At 40.8% G+C, this 24,808-nt stretch overlaps 1 protein-coding gene across 1 annotated transcript in view; it reads left to right on the forward strand.

Annotated features, from left to right (window-relative positions):
• Positions 1 to 1,449: 1,449 nt before the first annotated feature.
• The window catches only part of insyn1 (inhibitory synaptic factor 1), a 47,134-nt gene continuing 23,775 nt past the window's right edge, over positions 1,450 to 24,808 (forward strand). Inside the window, exon 1 of the mRNA XM_085908161.1 lies at positions 1,450 to 1,855. Coding sequence (XP_085764287.1) covers positions 1,712 to 1,855 — 144 coding nt within the window. The 5' untranslated portion in view covers positions 1,450 to 1,711. The remainder of the gene's footprint in view (positions 1,856 to 24,808) is intronic.

Below are 24,808 nucleotides of genomic sequence, written 5' to 3' on the forward strand. Positions count from 1 at the left end.
AGCTTCATCTTCCTCTTACTGACGAGCCTGAGAGTGAAAGACCCCTGCTGATAGAGGCTTCTCTCTGTCAAGACAGTAAGTAAGGGAAGGGAGGGAACTCTGTGCGTGTTTGTGTGTATGTGTGGACATCTCTACCGGTGAGAGAGTGCGGATGAGAAAGTGTGGAAGACAGAGAAGTAGAGCGAGGTAGTCTGTGGCTATGAATGCCAAGGATGTAAATGGACAGGTTGCTCCAGGCGCAGCAACAGTAACGTGATGCGCGAAAAAGGTAAGTCCGTGTGCGTGTGTCCGTGCGTGTGGCGGTGGTGCGTTCTGACACCAGCTCCGAGTTAATCCCTTGCACTCTCCGTCCCGTTCACTCTATCGCATGTTGAAGGTGCCGAGAGAGAGTAAGTGATTGCTTTCCTTGCCACCTTCCGTCCAGGTGCCATGTGCGGTTGTGGCAGCGCCGTTACCCAGGATGGGGCGGGAAGAGCGTCCCCTTGCTCATTCTCCCGGGCTCCGCCGGGAATCTTTTCTTGGATTTATCTCATCATGTTGGATGGCAAGTGAGCTCCTTGCCTCTCGGAAAGAAGAGTCCGCATAGGAAACCACACGCAGCACGGAGAAGTAAAATAATTACCCAATCACGGCAAGGGGAGGCAGACCCGGTTCCCTTAGCAACAACCAAGGGAGATAGAAGAGAGTCTTTTTCTCTATCAGCTTTTTTTTTTTGGGTTGGGGTAAGGGCACACCCCAGGTGGACTTCTGTGGCCATCAAGTGCCACCCAGACTCGAGAAGAAGTTGCTCCTTTGCCTCAGTGTCCCCTGTAACTGTGTCTCATCCACCATGATTTTTTGTGTTTGCTTTTTTTTTACCAGTTCATGCCACGAGTCATGTTTCGTAGGCTTAGGAATTAATTCAACCTGATCCTACGCCACCTGGAATAAAACCTTCTTTTGGGAAGAGAGATTGGATTTTCTAGGTCTAGGAAAAGACCTTCACCAGCCCACCTACCTTCTTGACAACAACTAAAAGACATCATTAAGTTGCCATCTTGCAAAGAAATCGGGATCTTAAGTTTATTTTGACCGTGATGTCTTTTATCATTTGGGGAGAAAAGGAATATACAAGATTTTCCCATAACCATCAGTAAGATCCCTTCTCAAAATTCATAAAAGACAGCAATTTTGGGACTTGTATTTTTCTATTTCTAGGAAAGTGGGTATGTATCGACTTTTTTAATGGCAGCATGACATAATGTTGCAATGTTTTTCAAGTACAAGAGGGAAAAGCTCTTCCCCAAGTATAGAACGGTGTTTTAAATAGCATCTCCTCTAGAACCATTTGAGTTGTACACACTGACACATGAGATGAGTTGGCTCAGTGTGATTATGTAAGATTTTTTTTATTCCAGCCTCGGCACATGTTTTTTTTGCCTCTTCTATTTTCCATGGATTTATCATCTTTGACTTCTCCCGCGTTCACTTTCTACCCGTTTTCGGACGGACGCTATGGCTGCCAGAGAGTGACGCTGTGCCGATTGTGCGGGCGAGGAAAGGCGTTTTGGTCGTCCAGGTGCTTTTAAGATGTTGAGGTCTCCCTGCGCGACCGGGGCCCCCGTTCGGATCAGTAGCACTGAGGCTCCTAGTAGCCAAAGACATGGACCCCGACTCGGCTCCCCCACGCCCTCAGCCTGTTGGCCACTGGTCCCACGTCACCTTGTGAAGGATGTCCCTCAGCAGAGCTCCGGCCCGGGACACCTCTGAGACCCCCAGCCCGAGAGAACGCATCCGCAGCCACATGAAGATGGTGATTGACCAGCTGGAAGGAATTCTCAGAGAGCTCAAGGATGTGGCCAAGGAACTTCGGGAGGTGAGCTTGAAAATCACACACGCGTCCGGTTTTGTGGGAGAAAGCGGCTTCCGAGTGGGTGTCCTACCAAGGAAGAGTTCATTTAATTAAGCGCAGTTTCTTCCTCACAGTGTGGAGATTGTGATTAAGATTTGGACTTTTTTTTTTTTGTTGTGGAGCAGGAGGATATTGTTGATTAGTCCCGCAGTGAGTGTGCTTTCCCTCCCTCATCAAAGACTAGGGCAATTACTACTTGTGTGTTCAAGTCGGAGGGTGCGGGGGTAAACTTGGTGCGAAGACCTGATGAAATGCTGCAAAGCCTGACTGTGAGAGGAAAGGGGCTTAGATAAGATCCAACACTTAGCACCGCAACAGTTATTTAAGCATTTTGTTCAGGATCAACGAGATTCCTGTCGTTTTGCAAATTCGGCGTCTCAAAGATGTCTGAAACGGAGAGAAAGATTGTGTGGCATTTCTCGCGTTATGCAATTTTGCAATAACCCCGCTAGCTTAGCTGAAAGGGAAAAAAAATGTGTCTTGCATCTGAGAATCTAAGTCCGAGAGCACACAATGGCACCGGTCATCTCTTCGGGATCTTCCCCCCGCTATGAGCTCGTCTTGTTCAGCTCCCTCTAAAGAGAGAGATAACAGCAGCCGGGGAGACAGAGATGAATGGAAGCTCCCCGAAACCCATCCCGTGTCTTTCCACTTATTAACCTCCCACCTGTTTCCAGGGAAGCAAAGAAAGGGAAACAGGCTTTAAAACACACTATAAAGCTGCATCTTGGTGTCGAAATGACAAGGTGGGGAGGTTTTAAATAGATGTTTCCAAGCTGGCCAGTCATCACATCACAATCCCTTTGCACGCCTTCTTCCAGACTCCCACCTCTTATGTACTCTGAGGCGCAAGGGCACGGCTAGCAGCGAGCCTCCTTCTAAAGTGGGACGGAGAGGCTGTGATTGACGATTATGGTGCTACGGCAAGTGGAGTAATGCCGGCCGGAGATATTTATGAACAAACACGCGCCTTGTGCCATTGCCAGCCCCCGACGTCTATTACCATTCTCGTCTCAACGCCCATTAAGGGAGCACGATGACTCTAACGTAACTTTGCAGGAATGGCTCAATCACATGTTGACACCTGGGCTTCATATTAGCTGCTTGTAGAAAGGAAAATATCACCACGTATTGTATCATTTTCTCTGAAGCTTCATTTATGATCTGCGTTCGTTCGACTCACGGGAGTTTGAGGTTACAAACAAGCATAACGATACAACCGGAAACTGAGAAGCAGTGTCCAGATTCTGAGTGAATAATTTATCCCAGATCAAAATAAATTGCTGCTGCTTGCTAAGATGCTTCTAATTTTGCCTTCTTAATAACAAGCATCACCATGTTTGTTGGTTTGCATGTTTGTGAAACGTTTTGATTTGAAGCAGCATGGACTGTTATTGTCGTGCTGGGGGACATCAGTTTGACTTTACAGTCCACTGTCACACAATTGCTCAATCATTATACTGTGGTATAATTGGCAAAATACTATGTTTACGTCATTGCTTGACCAACTGCAATTTCAACCTATTAGCTGGCATGTTATCAGTATCAATATCTTGCAATTGACCAACCGTGGGATGGCAGACTGGCAGAGGAAATACAAAGTCCCACTCAGATGTTGGATGGCTAATGTTGCATAAAATCGCCCATTCTTGGTCACATGATGGGAACAATAGAATAGATAATAACCGTCAAATAATTAAATGATGAATTGCCATGTGAATGCAGTGAAATAAATAATTTGATGAGGTAGCAGGACTGACTGATAATCACCCACAAGGTCTCTTGGGAGTCAAAAGATGACATTCCAGATCACATGCCACAATGTAGAAATCCGGCCTTTCCACTTCAAAGGTTCAAAATAACATGTGCTGCAAAAATAATGCTAAAAAAAATCTCTTCAATTCAGCCACATCAATATTCCATTCAGCTAATCAATCTGCCTGCATAACATACTATGCCCATTTTGAGTTTTATCAATATGCACTCATTTCTTATTCCAGCCTTCAATCAAACCATTTAGCCGGAGCCCCAACATGAATAAAAATATGAGGTTTCGATTTTTAAGGGAGTTTTACAACTTGTAGCTGTAATAGCCTTTGCACATTGACTTTAAGAAATCAAAATGTTCTGCGGACATTTAAGAGGCAATTCCAAATGTACATTATACTTGTATTGAATTTCAAGACCAGGCCATTTTTATTTCTCTTTGAACATAACATGGACAAAGGCATTTTTTAATTACATATAATAAGACCTCACAGCAAATAGTTGAGTATAGTCTGCCATGGTGGAAAAGACAAACAAAACATTTAATAACATAACATCATAATTATATGTGTAAAATGTGTTTAGACAAATCATATGAAGGCACTCTGCCAAGTCTGTATGACAATACAATACAACTAAAACTAATCTTAACCTGAGAACATTGCTCCACAAATAACTGTGGTTCATATGAGACAAAGATGCAGTTTTAATCTCATCATTTTCCTTTTAGCCAGACCTTGACCTCACCCCATTCTTTTCCCTTTAGGGGGTTGCTGTCCTCATCGTCTGAAAAGAGGTCATGTTGAGGATCTTGCTTTCTTGTTTGCCAGGATTCATCAGGCTCATTAATAAACTACCTTTGCCAAACGCGTAATTTTCTTTTCCAAAGTTCAAACCACAGAGCTTAATTCTCTGACAAGCTGTATTTTATGATGAATCTATGGATTCATTTGCTCTGAAACATTAGTCATTGGTGCACCCAAGTAGCCCGTGGATGGGAAGTGTGCCACATTTCCGTTCTTGCTATAACGGTTGTCAACCATGAAAGTTAAATAATGCATTTCATTCCAAGCCCATGATACAAATATTTGAATATGATGGTGCAACAATGTAATGTATGGCTGGGGCGAGACTTCCAAATCCATCCATCCTGCATCAAGGCAGTATACACAAGCCCATAACGTAATAGCCTCTTGCTGAACAGAATACAATAGAACGCAGCCCTCACAAAGACTAAAAATAGGTGATTGGCAGGAGAATGTAAACTATAATTTCATCCTTTCCATTGAATCAGATTGTTGTTGAAAACTAAATTCAGACTCTTGGCAATCAGCATGCTTTCCAAAGATTTACTGAGTGAAATGTAAAATGAAATGCTGACTCTTCAAAAGTTAGTGTGGAACTGTAGATAACGTTCCATTAGGAATTTGGGTGATTGTGTTGGATTGTTTGTCGATTGATGGCGTTCTCATACATTTGGGTGCGAAATCTTACAATGTGATGTCAGCCTTGGGAAGTTGAACTGGGGCTCAACGATATTGCCCAAAATTCATATTATTATGTTTTTGTGCCCGTGTATGTTCACAATGGGTATTGCAGTGTTTTATTTTTTCAGCAATAGTGAAGGCCTAGGCAATGCAATTCCCGACCAAATATGAAGCTTTCAAGGCGCCTATATTTTGAAATATCAGTTCTGAAGGCGTCATTGACTCATTGAAGAGCCGCTCGCCGCAAATTGGCCTTTGTGCGAGGTAATCACCTGTCACCGTGAATCAATATTTCAAGTGTGTCGTCTGATATTATTTGTGAAATACACCTTTTGTTTCTCTTCTTGGGTATAGTCTCTTGTGTTGAATCCTCACTGGCGCTTTTTGCCATCGCAAAGAAACTTTCAAAATATGTCTGTTTTGTTTTACTTTGTTTGCTAGCTTGGGGATTTAATATGAGCATCACATAACTGAAACAACTTGTGTCAAGCGTCCGTTGTAGACAGAAATAATCAGGTCGCTTTTCAAAATAAAATATTTTTCAGCCTCGTCTATTTTTAACCTATCCTCAGTTATATGCTGAAAAACTGAGCTATTTGTATTTCTGTGCACAGTCTGTCGCCCTGTCTAATTGAAAAGTAGTGTTTTGCAGTCATATTCTGGCATCTTTAGGCATTTATAAAACGTTCTAAGGTGGAGAGTGTAAATTATTCCATTTCATTTGCTGTTCACGATTAAAATTAAAATTAGAAATCTCCTGGGCTAAGGTCTGGTGATCACAGTGGTGGTCCATCAATGGGGTTAAACTCTGTCAATCTTTTACAACTATATGCCTACTCTTGCACTTTGTGCACGACATTAATATTCACTATAATGCGTTGTCACGTCCCCCTTGCTATCATATAAGTAAATCTCACGCCTTGTGAAAGTTTTTCTGCTGCGGCTGTCGTTGAAAGTCAATTTGGGTGACATACGCCGCCCTCGTACCCGTGAATCGCATGACGGTCTTTTTGACGAGTCCAATGAGAAGGACATAAAGGAAGGACATTGGACGGTAATACCCCACGATAAAGCGCTCCATTTGTAATAATCACAGTGGCAGGAGCGGCGACTCCACTGGAGGAATAACTCATTGAGTTGTGGCATCAACCTTGGGTAGAGGATAAACAAGAAACGTTTTATGAACGTTTGGGTGACATTCAGATATTTGCTCAAACTAACTCCAGCAGAATAGATGGCATTCGATGGAAGACAATTGTCTTTATCGGACACTTCCAGGCTGGCAAATTGAAATAATGTAATAAAGCACCGAGTCGGGGGGTGGGATAGTCAAGATATGCAAGACGGAGCATTTAAAAAGAATGAAAAATGTAAGGAAGGAAGAAGGGATGATGGACTGTTATGACGGCCATTATGCAGACGCTTTCGATGGAGCACATCTGTGTTCGGCGCAAGACAAATGAACACGGGGCAGGCAATCAGGACTCCTCAAATACAATAAAGCTCCAAATGAGATGAGGTCAAAAGACGATAAAGAAAGAGCAATTATCACTGGCTGAATGCAGCACGTTGGAGGACATTGCCCCCTGACAGGAGGCCTCAGGATAGATTGAGGCTAGTTTTCTCAATAGTTGTCATTACGTTAGACCCTGCTGCTTTATTAATGAGAATGGCCACCGTGCTGGGTGAGGATTATTTAATTAATCTTTGGAAGTGTGTCATGAATCAAAAACTAGCCATAGTTATTCATTTGCGAGTGGCAGCGCTGTGGCCATGTTACCTTCCCTCCATGTTATAGAAATCTATCTAATCTTAGAATTTTACAGTACAGAAGAACCAGAAGGTACAAACACAATTTATCACAATTGACGACACTAGTCCACTTGAAATTTGGTCATATTCAAAAGTTGGTTTTTTTTCATTCATTCATCCATTCTGAATGGCGTAACCCTGGATTGGTTGCCAACAGTATTCGGGGTAATGCATTACATGATAGTGCGTTTAGATGGTAACAGTAATACAAGTTGCTCATTTTATTCTGAAATATTAGTGTGCGCAGATTCAGTTTTTTTCCGGCCGATCTCTGATTGTTAAAAAGACTGACCAACTGATTCCGATTTTTGCTGATCCCGATTTTTTTATTTTTACAATCAATTTCATACCTTTAATGTTCCAATCTTGTTTTTCTCCGAAGCACCTGTGAAAAAATACGAAACGGTTGTTTGAAACGCACAAAGTAGTTCTCCTAACTAAAAAAACTGAAAGCCTAGTAGTCATCCGACAGCAGTGTCGGATTTAGATTCTAATCCAACACATTCATTTGTCTCAGTGAAATAATCCAGTTTCAGTTTTTTCACTGCTTCACAACTCAAATACACTGCAAGACATTCGCGTGAAGCTTTCAGAAAACTTACTCGACCTTGCCATTTTCTATTATTGTCATTGCTGTTTGACTGCAGTGGTGAGCAACATTTGACAACAATTGAATAAGATTGACACATTCCTCAGTCACTGCATTCTTGTTTATAATAATATCAGTTAAACAATACAAAACGAGATGATACACAAAAATGCTACCTCATCAAAGGAGCTATTCCGTGATTGCTCTGCATTATCTCCAGTTTGGCAAGCATTGAAATGCTTGTTTTATTTACACCACCCCCCCCACCCCCCTTGTTGAGACGAGGTGTTCTTTTTGAAATGGGTGTTGCAAAACAAAATACATGTATTTCCATAAACCCAAATTGAGTGTCCGGTTTTATTTTGTATTTATTTTAACTGAATGGCATATGATCCTGTTGGCAGCAGAAATTAAGAGATTATAAATAAAAAAAAATGGTAGCTCATCAAATGAGTTGATCTGCGAATGATCTGCTTCACGAGCAGGCGGTGCGTTAAATGCCAGCCTTGTTTGAAGCCCGACATTGACGCTGTTTCAGACAACTGGCCCAGGATCAGTTGCCCTGTTTGCCAGCAATCCAGCCAGCCAGATAGCTAGCATCTCTTTTTTGAGACACCAGTTACCACACATTTCCACGTTTAGCAGCTCCCTGTTGAAAGGAACACACTCGGCCCTATACCAAGTTTGTTCAGAACCCAGAAAATGCCCCGGGAAGACAAAAATCAAACAGCCACTTACTATCTTCAGGGATCTCCTCCCTCCAAACCCTCTCAGTCTGCCCCCCCCCCCCCCCCCCCCCCCAATATGCATTGCAGAGCTGAAAACACTGACTCACTCTGAGAAACATTCTCTTGGCTATATTCAACATTATTAATAAGGACAATTGAAAAAAAAAAAAAGCCCCGCTTATGTAGTTGGCCATCTTGAAGATTTCTGGGTATGGTTACCCAGTGACGCATACGGTTTACTTTTTTCCCCAAAGTTAGTGAGCCAGATTTTGTTGATCAAAACTACATTTGGCGAAGAAAGTCATCATTTTGCAATATTATAGATGTGGTGTATCGATATCCCACTATCCCCAGTTTGCTTAGTTATAACAAGATTGATGGGCTTTCATCCATGAAATGCTTTTATTTTGAAGTATATTCTTACATTCTCAGCATTTAACAGCGTTCCCAGTTGTCCTGTTTACATGGCTTTGACCCGCACTCGTCAAAATACCTCAAGCAGCAGGATTCATAACACAATCGTCAACATTTTTTGAGTCTCTACTCACACCATCCCCTCCACTGCAGGGTGTGCCAACGCGAGGACGGCTTTCATAACCATGACGACGAGGAAAGGAGTCTGTTGCTACATGTTGATCTCAAGGTCTGGGAAAAAAAAAAAAAAAACTTGTGTGAGTTGTGGATTACACATGAGGCTCTTAAAGACAATAAACCCATAGATGGCATTTTTACTTGAAGAGACAGCACTTCATCTCCAAGCTGTTGAATCAAACGAGTACACACTTCACCCAACAGTCAAATATGTCACACTTATCTGAAGCTAATTCTGATAATTGTGTTGGTATTTTTATGGATAATTGTGTTAGTTTTTCAAATGGGAATTAGCATTATTGTTGTATCATAAAAATCTGAAGTGCCTCACAGACAGGTATTTGGAAATAGACAGATAAACTAGGTTAATTTATCCATCACAGTGTTTGTTGCAACAACATTACCCCATTTGGCTCCAATGCAAAATGACTGTAACACCAAAAACTCCCGCTTTTATCTGCACCCCGATAAGCCCCTGCACCTCGGCAAGTTTCGTTTAAGGTTTTGTAGTTTTTGTGTACTCATCCTAACAAATAACTAACAACAAATTGGTATCCAATCACGATCTCGCCTTGTGCAATTTGTTTCTTGGTTATAACTGACAATTTGTAGCCATGGCTGCAAGGCAGAATGAATCGTCAAGGGTCCACACCTATTACGAGAGAGAAACAAACCTTAACTTTCTTAGCGTGAACTGAAGGCTAAACCTAAATCAATTTACAGTCTGCTTACATTCAGCTCTCACAACAAGTGACTGGGAGAATGGGACTTAGGCAGCTGAAATTGTTTTTCTCCCTGCAGCGTGGTCTGGAGCTTTATTCCCTCGCGAGTATGGAACGTACCGTGACTTGAGTGCTGTTCATTTTTTTTCCCCCGTTAAAATTCAAGAGGATATAGGTCAGAGATCATTAACTGCATGCATATAAATGCTTAGATGCCATATGCACTCACTGTCAAACATTGCCTTGCAAGCTTGTTTGAGGCAGTCGTTTGGAGCGTGGATTATCGTTCTGTAGCTAGCTTTCGTTCCTACGGTGGCAAAGTAACCTGGATTTGTACCCTGAATGTACTGTGGTCTATCACTAATCTGTTCCAATAAAAGTTTAGTTCATGTAAAATATTTCTAGGCAATGAATACATTGCAATCAAATCAGACACAAGAAGTACGGCGGTAAATTAGTGTGTCTTCTAGAGATAGGGGCTAATCTGGCTATTTTTAAAAACTGCAGTATCTATAAACTCCACCCGTAACAGTTCTGTTATTGATCTAGGAGAAATTAATCACAATTTTGTTTCCAATGCCACATTGTTTAGCTAATCACATTGCACATGTAGACAAACTACCACTTACACTCAAATTCACTCTAGAGGTCTACAACGAATCTTGCATTTATATTTTTGCAATGTACAAGGAGGAAGCCAGAGGAAGGAGAAGACTGATGTAAGCATAGGAAGAAAATGCAAACTAGGCAGAGATTCAAACTCAGATCTCGTAACTGTAAGGCAGACATCCTAAGCGCTACCGCAGTATGCCGCACTTCACAATCACGTCTATAGCTATTTTTTCAAACCCAACACGTCTTGACTGTTAGGCAGACATGCTAACCATTAATCCTGCTGCTGGTCCAAGAAAAGCTCTGGGGGATCTTATTTACACGCTCCTCTTACCACTGTCCTTCAAGAAAAAGTTATGCCGAAAGTTTCCAACTTTGATGCTGGGTGAAATGAGGTCTACTGATGTGCGATGATGGCTAATATTCTGACAGATATACAAAATATATGCAGCCATCCAGAGTTTATGTCCTCAGTAGCATCACAGGTGAGCTCGAGCCTCTACCAACTGATAGACAGTGACAACCTGGACGAACCAACGAACAATCGTAGGGCACATCTGTTTTGGTCTGAGCCACACACACGTTAAGAGCTTTAAGAAATTAGGGACGATGGTCTGCGTTTGCACCGTTAGCAACCGTTAACGCCTGCCGTGGCTGTGTTTTTTCCCCACATTCGAACTTGCTGACATCTCTAGAGAGTAGCTCTCTGGTTTGGTCTTGCGGTGTTAGGATCTCACAGGCCTCCAAGCGCTCGGCGAGGCGGTCGGCGCTAGAACGCGGGCAATGCACCGATCAAAGTGCTTTTTCAAGCCAAAACACAAAAACTGGGCCAAAAGGCTGCTTCTCATTAAAAGCCATTTGAGAAGAAAAACGACAAGTACCTGCCTGCTGTGTCTTGTCAATTTGCTCCTCATCGCCTGACCCCATTTTGTGTATGGAAATTAAATTCCTAAATTAAAGCTTGGTGTCACGCCTCCAGCGCGGTTCTCTTTTCTGTGCAGAAAAAAAAGACAACAAGAACAAGGCACCTTAAGCCTTAAATGGTTTCCATGCTGAATACAAAACAAGCCTGCCATATCGTCAGCCCTGAATCACATGCTTTGTTTGGGATTTAATTCAAACTAGTGGTTGAAGTCATTACTTCAGACAGAGTTATTTTTGCTATGCTTTTTCTCTGTTTGTGTCAACAAAAGTACAAATATAATCAAGGTTGAATGTCCCCAAGGTCGTAGGATTCGGAAATTCACCAACATTTTGGAAAGACAAGCCTTTAAAGTTACTATTTGCGTTTGAACTGTTATTGTTCATGATGTCATCTTTTCAAGTGAATCACATCAAATAATTTTTTTGTTTTTGTTTTAGATGTTCTTTGGCGTTTTTTGTTCCACTTAAAAAATGTTAACGAAATCTTCATCCACTGGGAAGAATAAAGGCCACACCTCTGAAATTGTTTTTTATTGTCTAATCCATTTGAAAAGATGCTGATCACAAATAAATGCCTCAATTTTGTCCATTCCAAAAAATATTCACTTGAATTAACACCGTCGTATTAAACTTCAGTCTACATAAAAACCACACCTCAAAAAATGGCTCCTTTTCCCCTAAAAAATAGTTATCCACTTAAATACATAAATAGACAAATAAATAAATAAATGCTTGTCCCAATTTCAGAGCAGATCACCTTAACGTAACAATAGCCTTGAATCCAATGTCCACGGCTGGTGTGTGCCTCATTGCAAATTGATTCGGGGGATGGACACAGCTTATGTTTTCGAGAGCAAATCCATCACAGTGACGCGATCGACAAGTAGATAAGCAGATATAAATACAACTCGCTTGCTTGCGTGCATGGATGTTTGTGTGCAGTATCATCACTCTCGAGTGGTTTGAAACTCCATAAACAGAAACTACACTATATGGCCGGCTAATGTGAAGAGCTGTGCAGAAAGTAAATGTGTGATGCATTCCCACGAGACTGCCACGGAGCTTCTTTTGGGACGCAGCTCCAACATATTGACCAGCCCATCATGCTCGTAAGACCCACTGGGCCTCCCTCCAGGAACCCTGCACTCAGCATAGACAGTAATGAGGCCTCTGCTTTCGACCTCTGCTGAGGTAAACACTCGGGGGAAAAAAAAATAGTGCTCATCTTGCTTATTGGCTCATTATAGATAGGAAGTTCCGCGCCACTTTACAGTAAGGGTACTTACTTTCTATATGTGTTCTTCAATAATGGTATAAACAGGTAAATGCTTAATAACCAGTTTTGGAATAGTCAACTGCACTCATCAGGCCTTACAGAAATGCAATGTCTCTATAAAGCGTTCAAGAATACCAATTTGCACCAACTAAAGGAGTTCCTAGTGTTCTTAAAATGTCTGACATGTTTTTGTCAAAATACCCCAAGGATGAAGAATATGCACATTTCACACACTGTCTGGCTGAAACTAGACAGTTTTCAGGATATGAGCCAGTCTTGTGAAAGTGGCTGAATGCAGCTCTGCTTACCTTGTGCAAAGCCATGACTAGCTAATTTGACATATCCCTAGCCCACCGTGGTGATAATACAGCTCTATTTACCTTTTGGCTTCAACATGATAATGGTTTTAGCCACCACTTATAAGTACGGAACTTTAGCTGGCATTTCTGCCATGTCACGGAGAAATATTGGGTAAATTAACCCTTTGTTACATACATTACATACCAGGAAGGTAATGGTGTGAAAAATGCCACTCTGAGAATAGTTACTGTACATCATTTTCATTGTGTCATAGTGTACTTTACATGTAGGAATGGTCGAGTCTCCATTGGGTGCTGTCAGACACCTTAGGCAGGTGTGGGATTGTTGCTCGTGCAATTACAAACACAAATGTGATCTGATTTGGGATGTTTCCCATCTTCAGAGCTGCGCTTAGAGCAATGCGAGGCCCACTGACTCTCTAGTGGGGAAGCTTTGTCTTTCTACATTTTTTATCTTTCTCATTCTGAGGGGATCATCTGGAGGCTTTTTTGTCCTATCTTTTATTTTTAGCTCTACTTTGTGGTGTATCATAAATCAACCCCATTATGAAAAAAGATTGGAGATGTTTAACTAGCAGATGCATAAATTGCATACGAGATGTATAAAATCTTAAAACAAGAGATTCCAGCATTCTATGCATTACAGCTACAGCATTCAATGTAACATTAAGTCATCAGCATTGCAATTCATCACTCATCAGAATTTCTAAAGTGACCTCTAGTGTTAACTCCACTTGAGTTACTCAACATACATGTCATCCACTTGAAGTATACAGTATGCAAGGCCGCCATAAAGCCTCCTGTTGACCCCTCAAGACAAAAATAACAGCGTTAGCCACATTGATAAAAATGCCACACTTCAAATAAAAGAAGGCATGCCCCCCCAGAAGAGAAAAACAGAGTGAGTCATCCAATTCCACACCTCAAACTCTTACTTTTGGTTTGTATGCTGTGGAGCATACTCATGTTTAAGAGCATCGGTTGAAATCGAGATAAACAACCAAAATAATTGTGTTTTTCAAGTCAAGCCAAGTTTTATCATGAAGGATGACTATCGCTTCATGTTTGATGATTAACGCTGATCTTATCTCAGCAAAGGCAAATACGTAATGATTCTTTAAAAAAGTTGTCAGGGGTATGGATTAAGCCTTCCCTCTGGTAATGAATCCCCTAGAACACCCCCCGCTCCCAAGTATACTTTAGTAGAAAATCAACACAAACAAAAAGACAGATTACCACGAAAAGTTTTTATTTTCAGACACAATCAATTTTGGCACATCTGCTCACTTTGGGCGATCTTCATTATGTCTCAGCTTATTGATTGTGTTGGAGATCAGGGAAAAAAAGGAAAATGGCAATTAAAACATTTTTTCATATTCAAGTGATGCCAGGGCAGCTTTATTATTTGTTTAAGTAGTTTGAAAGACTATTGGGGCTTTGTTTTATTCTGAATAACAGAGATGTAGAAGTCAAGGCTAACAATATTTCAAAGCTTCTAGAAGACGTAATTTGCAAGCAGATATCAGAGCAGCTGCGGTGTTATTGAGGCCGCTGTAAAGTATCAATTTGTGACAGATGCTCTCAGCAAAAGAATTCACTTCTTAATTCAAACAACGGGAGTGAATCAGCTCATCAAATGTGCTTGTGTACAACATCCATGCATTCAGCTGCGCCGATAAACGAGCCTCCTTTTGCATCTCAGAGTATATAGAAAAGTTTTCTAAGACAAGCCAGTCAACTACATCCAACTAAGTAGTCGCCCTTGAAATCAATGCAAGGTCCGCAATCAGTCACTCTCACTCACCACACACATAAACATCTCCCTCTCCCATCAGAAAAAAAATGGCAGGAACCTTTAATTATGTTATAAATGGACTTATTCACCCTGGGAGCCCGATTTTTGTGAATGGCGTAAATCCGGCGCAGGGCAATCAGGTGAGACTGGTAATATCTTAGAGGACTGTAGCCTGGAAGATCTGCGGGTGGGCGGGCTATGCCACTGCAGGAGAGTCTAAAGCCGACTTAAGTCGCCGCCAGTCAAAGTGGCTCAGTAGCTCCTCTCTCTGAACTGAGTCGGTGAGAATTCCACGGCAACAGATGCGATTGTGGACTACCGTCTAATAAATGTTGTCTCCCCCAATATCCAAAATAGGAATAGAAGCAGAGCACTATTTACAAATGTTGAGGAGGTAACGACAAAGCTCGTTTGAACTTGTTGCTAACCAAAACAGCAGCACCCTATAATTCAGCCTTTCATTTGACCACTCTGCAATATTCATACAAATAAAAATCTCAATGTGAGTTGTGTGAGTTAACAAATGTCCACAGGCCACTATTTGTGAAGAGTCAACTGCAGAGCTTGTTTGAACTCATTTGCTAACCAAAACAGCAGCACTACATTGTGTAAACAGCCTCTCAGATTAATTGTGAAGACTTTCCGAGATCTTTCCACCACAAATAAATGCTGTTTGTTGGTAATAGTCCTTTTGATTTAGTATTAAACTCCAGCAAGTCGTAACCACCTGTCACATTGTTGATTATTCTAAGATTTCCCTCTAATATAGGGGTCGCCAGTTGAGTTGAACAGATGACCTTCACACGTTTATGTGAAGAGTACTCTGAATGGGTTGAGTTTTTTTGGGACGACTAAATAAACTGCTTTGAAATAGCCCAATAGATTTTTTTTTTCTTTTACGGCAGCGTTATTGCGGCAGCTCACAAAATGCATCAAATAGTGCAAGCCGCAGCATTTATGCACCCTGGCAAACACGGGGACAGTTATTCGGGGTGTCAAATTTGCAATTATCCCATTATTGTGACTGAAGAGATTACGCTCGTGTGTCAGGAGTAATGGGCTAATGCAGGACTAATGCACCTCACTATGATTTGCGAGACCTCTGGAAATGCCAAAAACATTGGATTCTCCTCCTGATATTTGCCTCTAATCCGCCTAATTAATGCCAATAAGACAGAGATTTATTTAACATTTAAATGTCATTCATTACTTGCCTCCGTTAGGAGCCTTTAAGGCTGAATATCCAAGCAGGGTGTTTGTGATAGTTCAAGGCTAATCATCATGCTCCTGTATTATTGAATTCATATTTTAGTTTTTCCTCCACTTGTTATGGATGTGAGTTGTAATAATACAAAACTTGGATTTGTGCGTGTTTATCCACAAGCTTTCACGAGTGCAATAGTAACTCAAATGCTTATTAATAATAATTCGGACTGCTTTGATTTTTTTTTTTTTAAAAGCCTGGTATCGACAATGCTAAAATTTTATTTCATCTGAATATTTGATACCACAATTATAAAAAAAAAAAAAACATGCCTACCTCTTTCCCACCTGGGAAACAAAACTGTATCATCTACTTGAATAAATAAATGGCTCACTTCAAATAGGCACCACAGGAAAAAATAATTGTCAGCCAAGAAATGCAAATTATAGCATCTATAGTGCTTTTTTTCTTTTCTTTAAACGTTCACTTTGGTTTGAATGTTGTCTTCATGGTTCTTGTCACTTATGTACCTTGTTTAATGTTTGCAGATGTTAATGCAAACGTGGCACTTGAAGTAACTCATAGCCAAGCATCCTGCTTGCTTAGTTGCATTTACGTTTCCTCACCGTCACTCGGTTATGGCAATGTACACACCACTGTATGTGCTAACGGGCCACATGTGGCTAGAACTGCATTTTCACAGCGTGGCAATTTCCGCTCCTTACTCCTGCAAATGAAATCACAGGAGGCTTTGGAGGGAAGAGTATTATCTCCTTGCCAGCTGCAGACACAATGACATTTCAAACGGTAAATGATCACAGTCGATCCGATGCTTTATTGACACCTTGTTGGGTAAATGTTGATGAGAATGTTCTGCATTAAATACATCTTATTATCATTATGTCACGTTTTTGCCCTTCTAAAACTTTAACTGTTGAATTACTCAGCCCATTTTGGATATTTTTTTTTAGCATCCCCAATATATATATTTTTTCCACAATTCCACATTGTCCATGAAGAAAATCCTATTGCAGATATTTTTCATTCAATTATACTTCAAATCTTTCCGCTTTTAAACTGCCGAGCTCATTTGTAAAGTCATTTTCACATTTTCAAAATGCCCTATATTTTCAAGTTTCTCAACTTCAAACCTCTCCAGCTTCAACCCGTTTACCTACAGAACTGTTTCACCCTCCCCAATTGTCAATATTTCACATTTTCCAAGTCAACATTCGCAATTTAATGTAGATATTGTACATTTTCTACCTATTCGTAGACTCATTCAAACCTTTCCAGCGTCGTTCAGAGCGTCTGCTTCCCATTCTCATGTTAGCATGCCTACTGTTGGCATGTTACCCTTTGAGCCTTTCTTAACACAAACAGTAAACAACACAAGCTGTCAAATTTTCATCGAACAAACTGATTCATGCAGCACTGTGTCATTTTAAACTCTCACATTCTATATTGCCAACATTTCAGTTAATTCTATGGCATTTTCGTTCAGCCATACCCCAAACTACTTTTTATTGTCAGCTTGGTAGAAGGACTACATTCAATAGTGCTTGTGATTGATTGGTTCAGTTTATAGGTGCACATATTTGACACACTATATGGATTGCTTCGCAAATCCATACAGGAAAGAGGCAATAAAAACTTGAAAAAGAAACGACACTCTGCGAGTCCTTGGTGAAGGCTCAGAGTGTCAAATCCATTAGTGGCCAATCAGATGAAGGAGTAAGCTTCACAGCAAGAGCGTGACAAACGTCTCTTTTAGCAGCCAGTCAGGAGTCACGAGTGAAAGCGTCACCTGTCATTCTTTATTTGTCTTTTAATGAGCAAATATTGCCGCCATGCAATAAAAGTGTAGAAATGACGATGTCAGTGCATCATCACCGACGCTTAAATTCAGAGCTGCTGCCGTAATGCACTCAGAAGTCTGTCATCAATGTGTATATAAATTTGAAAGCATAATAAATCCTCACAAGGTTACATTGACATTACCTAATTTCCTCCTATGGTAGTTTATTGAATTACGTTTATTTTTAGATAACTACACTCATTTCACACATCACTGGGGTGGAAATAGCTGGTTAGAGGCCTTCATAACCAGTACCTAAGTTCCTTAATTCATGATGATGTCATCTCTGCTCAGCTTTTAGTTTGTCACTTTGAAGATGGATGAGGAAAGGAGAAAAAGTTTATGATATGGGCAATCGATACCGTGGAGAACACTCGTCAAAGTGTGGTTCGTGTAGCTTCAGTGAGCTCCCTCTAGTGGTTTGCAAAAGTATCACCTAAAGTAGTTCTGTTGTGTTTAATAACTAATTACAATGCATTTGCTTAATGTCAGAGTGCTTTGCAATAACGCTTTTTGGATTGGCCGACTACTGTGTTTTAATGTTGCTCATAATGGTGGCTCTTGGAGAGCTAAGTATTTTTTAGGTGCTCCTTGGTGTAAAAGGTTTCCAAACCGCTGGCCTATTGCATTGTTAAAGCATCCATTTTGATTATTTGCAGTAAAAACCGTCTCACTAAAGCTTCCTCTGCCTCATTTGTTTCCCCTTTTTTAGCTCTTTGGCCACAGCACAGCATGTGCACTTAGCATCAGTCATTGGAAAATACAGCATCTAATGGGAGGGATGTTGGGGGGGGGGGGGGGGGGTGAAAGGTAGGATAATTATTATTATGACTTGAAGCAAAGAGCAGATGAGGACAGTCAGTGTCAACAAAATGTTTGGTGATTAATATACCCCCCCTCATCACCTGTGCACTTCATGGTCACAAAATTAAGGCTCAAAACGTGGATGTGAAATAGATTATACAGCAAGGGCCGCACTAGTGAAAAATGTAATTGGACTTTTTTTTTCTTTTGGTCTTCCCAAGGATATTAACCGAGGATGGCACTCAAGGTTGATGTGGATTGCAGCAATCTACAGTGTGTTCAGCGGGTTCTGATTAGTGTGGAGAAAAATGAATCCGGAATAAAATTATGCGAAGAGCAGGGTGGGGAAAAAACATTCCACTTATGAGCACATTTGCAATGTCAGTAATTGCATTGGACTGTCTTGACCAACATTGTGCCAATCATTTTTATCCAAATGACCTTGACAGGTCACCTTTTAGTCTTTACTCGCAAAGGGTGGCAAATGAAGCACCTTTCTGAATTAGACACCTCCCAAAAATGATTATTGTCATACACAGACATGATGAAGATAAACGCTGCTTGCTAAACAAAGCAGCAGCACCAAAATAGCCTCTTATGATATATGTACCCACTCTACCGCTTATCTTATCGTGTCACTGCCCTTCTCTATAATGGTTGGCATATTTACAATAAATGTTCACATACCAGTAAGACTATTAGTGGAATATGCTAATGTATGCTGTTGCTAACCAAAACAGCAGCATGTAGCAACCAACTGTCACTCAAATGAAATAAAGTGTGCAGTCTTACTGCATATTGTCGACCAGCTCTCTCCACATGCTTAAATGCAATTTTAGGTTACGTTGATCTGATTTCGATTAGCATTCCAGTGTTGACTTTGCTCTGCTCATGCTTGCCTTTTTGCTGCATTTCTTCATCAAAGTCAGCTTACATTTTTGTTGTTTTTAACTTCACTTTCTCTTGACATGGTTTTATATTGCTTCAAAGTTCATTGCAATGCATTACACATAAAGTTCTCCCTTTTAAAAAAAGCCTCTAAATTATTTCTGGCCATTCTATGCATAAATACGGTGTCTGATATATAATAGTGTCTGTGGGCAAATCACATCCACGATTAATGGCTACTTGTTTAGGGCTGAGCACGGACCCAAGCGAATGCATGTGGGAGGTCCGCGTCAAGTTGTTCCTCTCGTCAGATGAATGTACAGGCATTAAAAAATGGATTTGATGGAGGGCCGAAAATTGCTCGCAGCTGACGAATAACCGCCGGCCTCTTAGCAGCTCGTTTTATGTGCCTCTATTTCAACCGCTGTGCATGCAACATTAAGGTGCAGACAATAACTGTGAGGAGTGCATTATATTAAAAGACAAAGGAATCGCAGGCAGTCAGGGCAAGACGCAGACACATCTCAATCTAAGCGTTATTGAAATCCAGCCACATAATTGCGCATTTAGCACGCAATGACGTTAACGGGAATTACGACGAAAAATATTTTTTGTTGTTTTGTTGTTGTTTCTGAGTGCAAATTTCCATCGGTGGTTGATAAGTAGAAAAGGAACACTATAAAGGAATTCAAAAATGAAATCATTATACGAGCAAGAGAAAGTTTAAGTTGCAAGGTTCAGTGAGTAATGTGCTGATCAATATTTTAAAAAAAGGGTGGTGATGAAAGGAAATAAGTGCTACAGTGTGTATCGACCCGAGACTCACAAGTTTATCATGACTACAATGACCCAGACTGAGCTCCTTTCTGTACTGTGGCCCGCCAGCATAAATCACAGCAGGCCAGGTTGCAGTTTTGGCTCTATTACAAATTCTGAGTACATCTGACTTGCCACGAGGCGAACGTGACAATTTATCCGCTATGTCCTTGTTTGGCTTTGTTGCCACCGACATGGATTAGAAAAAGGGAGTAAACTGAGTTGTTTGTCGCCAGACCGTTGACCTCCAGATTGCTTCTCAAAGTTCCCACAATCACGTGTCCTTGAATCAGCTTTTCTTTTTTGGCGTTGGCAAAGAGGCCAGCGTGATGGAATGCTCTGCACACTGTCATGACTTTGAGAGGCAGGCGAGGGTGAAGCTACCCCGGTCATTCACTGTCAAGTTTGAGAGAGGGGGCTGCTTTAGTCAGCATAATCACAAATAGGATAAGGTGGGGTATGAACTCAGTTTGACGATGACATTCAAAAACGGCTTTTGTGAGGCAGTAAATACACATCTGGTCATCCATCTAGCCATTTTCTACTGTACTGCACTTTGTCCTCGTTAGACTCGCAGTGAGCTGAAGCCTATCCCATCGGACTTTGTGCACCCCGAATTGGTAGCAGCCAATTGCAGGGCAATTTATGGATAATTTAGTCTTCGATGAACCTGAATGCAAAACTTAAAGGGAAAAAGAAGTAAAAAACTAAAATAAAATTATATGTTCTTTGCGCCCTCACTAGTATACAAATGGTGTTCTGATTAATATTACGTTGGCGGGATCTCGGTTAATCAGCAAAACCCACCCATTTTTTGTCCATTTTAGTCAGCGGCCATTTTGTTTTGTACTGCCACCTGCTGTCAACTGAAAATGACATCACAGTGACTAAGAGCTCAGGGCTTCCATGTTTGGTCCTCAAGCATGAGCTGCTCGAAGAGAAACCAGCTTTCGGGCATTTTTGAAAATAGCTCACCAAAAAAGCAAATACCTGGGGATAGGTTTCAGTGGGGATAGTAGCCACAAAATTCTCTATATTGGGCAGACCCCAGAATTTATGTTTAATTTCTTGTGACTTTAATAAAAAACATTTGTGACTTTTGTGCCTAAACCAAAACCTACCTTAACCCCAGAATATCCAAGGCGTATAATCAAATTATTTTCGCAACGCCGATTCGTAACGGCAGTGCTTAATATCGTCCCAGCGGGTCAGACTAGACGACTTTTCCGCTCATTTGTGTTGGACTACGTGCTCCTCAACGGGGGAGGAAATAAAGCAACAGAAGGAAAGAGAGGACTTATCTGCGAGCCAGCAGACGATACATGTTTTTCAGGGGCCGAGGACCCCTGAGTGTAGAGTGCCCGGAGGGAAGCGCACTGTTCTTCGGGGTGAGCGAGCCACGGGGTCGACGGTTCATTCTTGTCATTCTTTATAGCTGAGAGTCAATAGCAGACGCACGACGGTCCAGAAGCGTATCTAGCTATTTACCACCTGTCACTTCGGCGTTTGTGTAGGGGGACTGACAGGAGCGGTCCTGCTCTCCAAACCATATATATACGCAAGGGTTCACGACTGAGCCCAATCCGTCCATCTGCATGCAGTCATTCGCGTTGTTAAATGTTACCTCAACAAAAGGCCGCAGTCATCTGTTCGGTGCCAATATTGCTTTGCAGAATCATTTGTATCAATGAAAAAAAAAAGGAAACGTTTTTGTCCAGGTTGGAGTCGATTACCACGATAGTTTAAACGGAGGCATCATGAAATGGGCTGTCAGTTGTCGTAATGTTTCAGGTTACAATGTAAAACAGATACTGCTTGAAAATAACTTTTGCTAGCCCAAAGAGAGCTGAAACCAGTCAAATTTAATTGTAAATTATTCGTATCATTTTATGTATAATCATTTTTGTATTGGGTATTTTTTGTAAATATTTACTTCATAGTAATGGGAAAAAATACATAAATAAATAGAAATAATCAACACACAATTGTTGAGTTAATTTGATGTTTAATTCTACATTTTATCATTTACTGTATCTATATTATATTATCCAAACAAATTTGTTAATTCAGAAATGTGTTTTAAATGGTTGCCCATCACGTTAATTGATACCAAACAAATTGCTCTCAGTTTCAAAAAGCACATTTTTTTTTATCATTCTTTAACAAGCATTGATGCATTTATATATCTACTGACAAATTACATTTGAAATGAAGCATATCTTGCCGTGAATAGGTGTACATTTACTAAAATATATTTTTAATAATAAATGATTATTTAATTTGCAAAGTATAAAATATAGTTCCCTTAATTAAAAAGAATCCCCAAACTAACATATAAATACAAATTTTGGGCCACCACCTATAATGTAGGCTGTCAGTCACAGCCAAAATCCTCCATCATGCATTATGTCCCTTCTTCATTAATATTTTTACATTACAAAGTCCATATTTTTTGACTGCCTCAATATACCAATGCTTAGTTATTGAGGCTTTTCTCACTGTGAAAAAGAATAGCTCTATGGGGGTGACATTTACGCTTCTTATGCCCATTATTCAAATGTTGTAACGTGGAAAAATTCCAGAGCCCGTGAATATATTTCTGGACATGTGTTACATAAATGAAAACCTATTAAAAACCTTTTCTCGGATCGGGACGCTCATTCTTTGCCTCTCTCTCTCGCTGTCATGTGCCACACTGATTTGTATGCACAGCTAAGTTTCCATTATGATGGTCCACTTTGATTCTTCAAAAACAAAAACAAAGGGGGGGTTGGATTCCATCTGTGCAGAGCTTCATTTTCCTTGTGAACTGTGTTGAATGGGAGTTTAATAACACACATCAACTCTGTATTACCTTTTCCAGAAGTTGGCTAAATTGGTGTGTTCATTAGGGGATGTCATTAACGCTTTCACTGCCGGCTATAGATGTCAAAGATCAATTTTAACTGTGCTGAGTGAATGAGTTAATCAACATAGTGACGTGTCAAAGGGGATGATGTTCAAATACTATCTGTGAGGTAAAAATTAAAAATCTGACATAGTAATTCCTCCTTGACTTAACCACATTTTCACAAGTTGTAATCTTTACCAATACTAAATCCATGAACGACCTGAAAACCTTGCTTCAAATTGCTCAGATATTCATGTTGACTGGCCTTACTCCAGGGTCACAGCCATCATTTCAGATGTGGGGAGGACATATTTTAGGAGTAAACCACCTTTTTATGAGCAAATTATGATATCGCATCTGCCATTCTCCTTTGTTGCCAAAGAACCGTCAAATCTATCAAAGTTTGGTTAAGCTAAAACACAATAACAATAAAGCATAAGTCGTCTGATCATTAAATGGCCAATGGCCACACTGTACACAAGAATTCAGTAAGCTGTTGACTATGCCAGCAAGCTTACAGCACACAAATTGGAAAGGGAGTGGAGTGAAGTAATTCTTGTTATTATTTTTAAAAGTGAAAGTTCGACTTCAATGTGGCTGCTGGTGGTCTGGCCTCATACACAGTACAAACACAGCATCATGCTGTGTCGGGCCACGCGAGCACAAACATGTCCAAAGCCTACAGAAGCTATTTTTCTATTTGGCTTATTGTAATGAATTGCAATACATGGCCATTTTGGATCATTTGCCAGCTAACGTGCCCTTAAACTAACATGTGACATACTGTATTAATTGCCCTCATTAGTTCTCAAGTTTATTGGCTTGGTTGCGCCGTCTGTTGCCCTCTAGGGCTTTGTTCGACCAGGGGACAGGTTACAATGCCTGCATGTCCCTTAGTTGCTGTTCATTTTGGCTTTTAAACTGTATTTAATGCTTTTTCCTCGTCGAAAAAGGAGCATTAACAAAATGAAACATTTGATATTGGTTGTTTTAAAATTTGTATTCATTTCAAAATGGAGGAAAAATGTGTTTTTCTCATTTGGCCCTGTTCTTTTGTATCCAAGAGTGTTCTTATTTTAAATGTTAAACTAGTGATTCTCCATGGGTGGTATTGAGTCACTTTTAACACGTTAGCTGTGGGTGCAGATAAAGTTGAAATTCATCCACGCAGTCTTTGAGCGTGTTCATCTTTCATGTTGCACTGACAATTAAAAGTGAAAAGCGTCTCTAACGATGGGAAACTGAGGTAACAACATTTGTCACTCAGCTCACCGCTGCTTGCCCTCGTCTTCTTCCTCTCGAGTCTCGCCTTCGTCGTCGCCTTGTCAAAATAAGTGGCCCGCTACTACGTGCCTCGGAAACCGCCCGAATAATTGTCAGACTTTGTGGGTGGTGGTGTGTGCTCACTGTATTAGGAAACTACAGAGAGAAACAATTTGGCATAGCCGTTTAATTTAGAAATCTCATTTACTTGACGGAAAAGCACTCCGGCGAGCTGCCTGTCGAGTGCACCGCCACACACCAGGCCTAAACAGCCCTTGATAGCGAGACTCCATTTTGGAGCAGGAGAGAAAACGTTCTCATGATAAACTCACTGTGAACTTTTGGTGACAGCCAGTGGCAATATTTTTCCTATCCATTTTAGACATTATTGGATTTCTCTTTCCTTCATCTACTAACGCTGTGTTTAGCAATGATTTGCAGCGAGAGAGAAAAAATAGGCACTCGGATTCTTGGCTCCACACCCTGTCAGTGTTGCTGGAATGACAAATGTGTGATTTTGTTTCATAATTGAAATGTAAATATGTAGAAGAGAGCTTGATTCTCTACTTTT

This window comes from Syngnathus leptorhynchus, chromosome 3, assembly GCF_054491065.1.
Source record: "Syngnathus leptorhynchus isolate UIUO chromosome 3, UIUO_Slep, whole genome shotgun sequence".
Lineage (NCBI taxonomy): Eukaryota > Metazoa > Chordata > Actinopteri > Syngnathiformes > Syngnathidae > Syngnathus > Syngnathus leptorhynchus.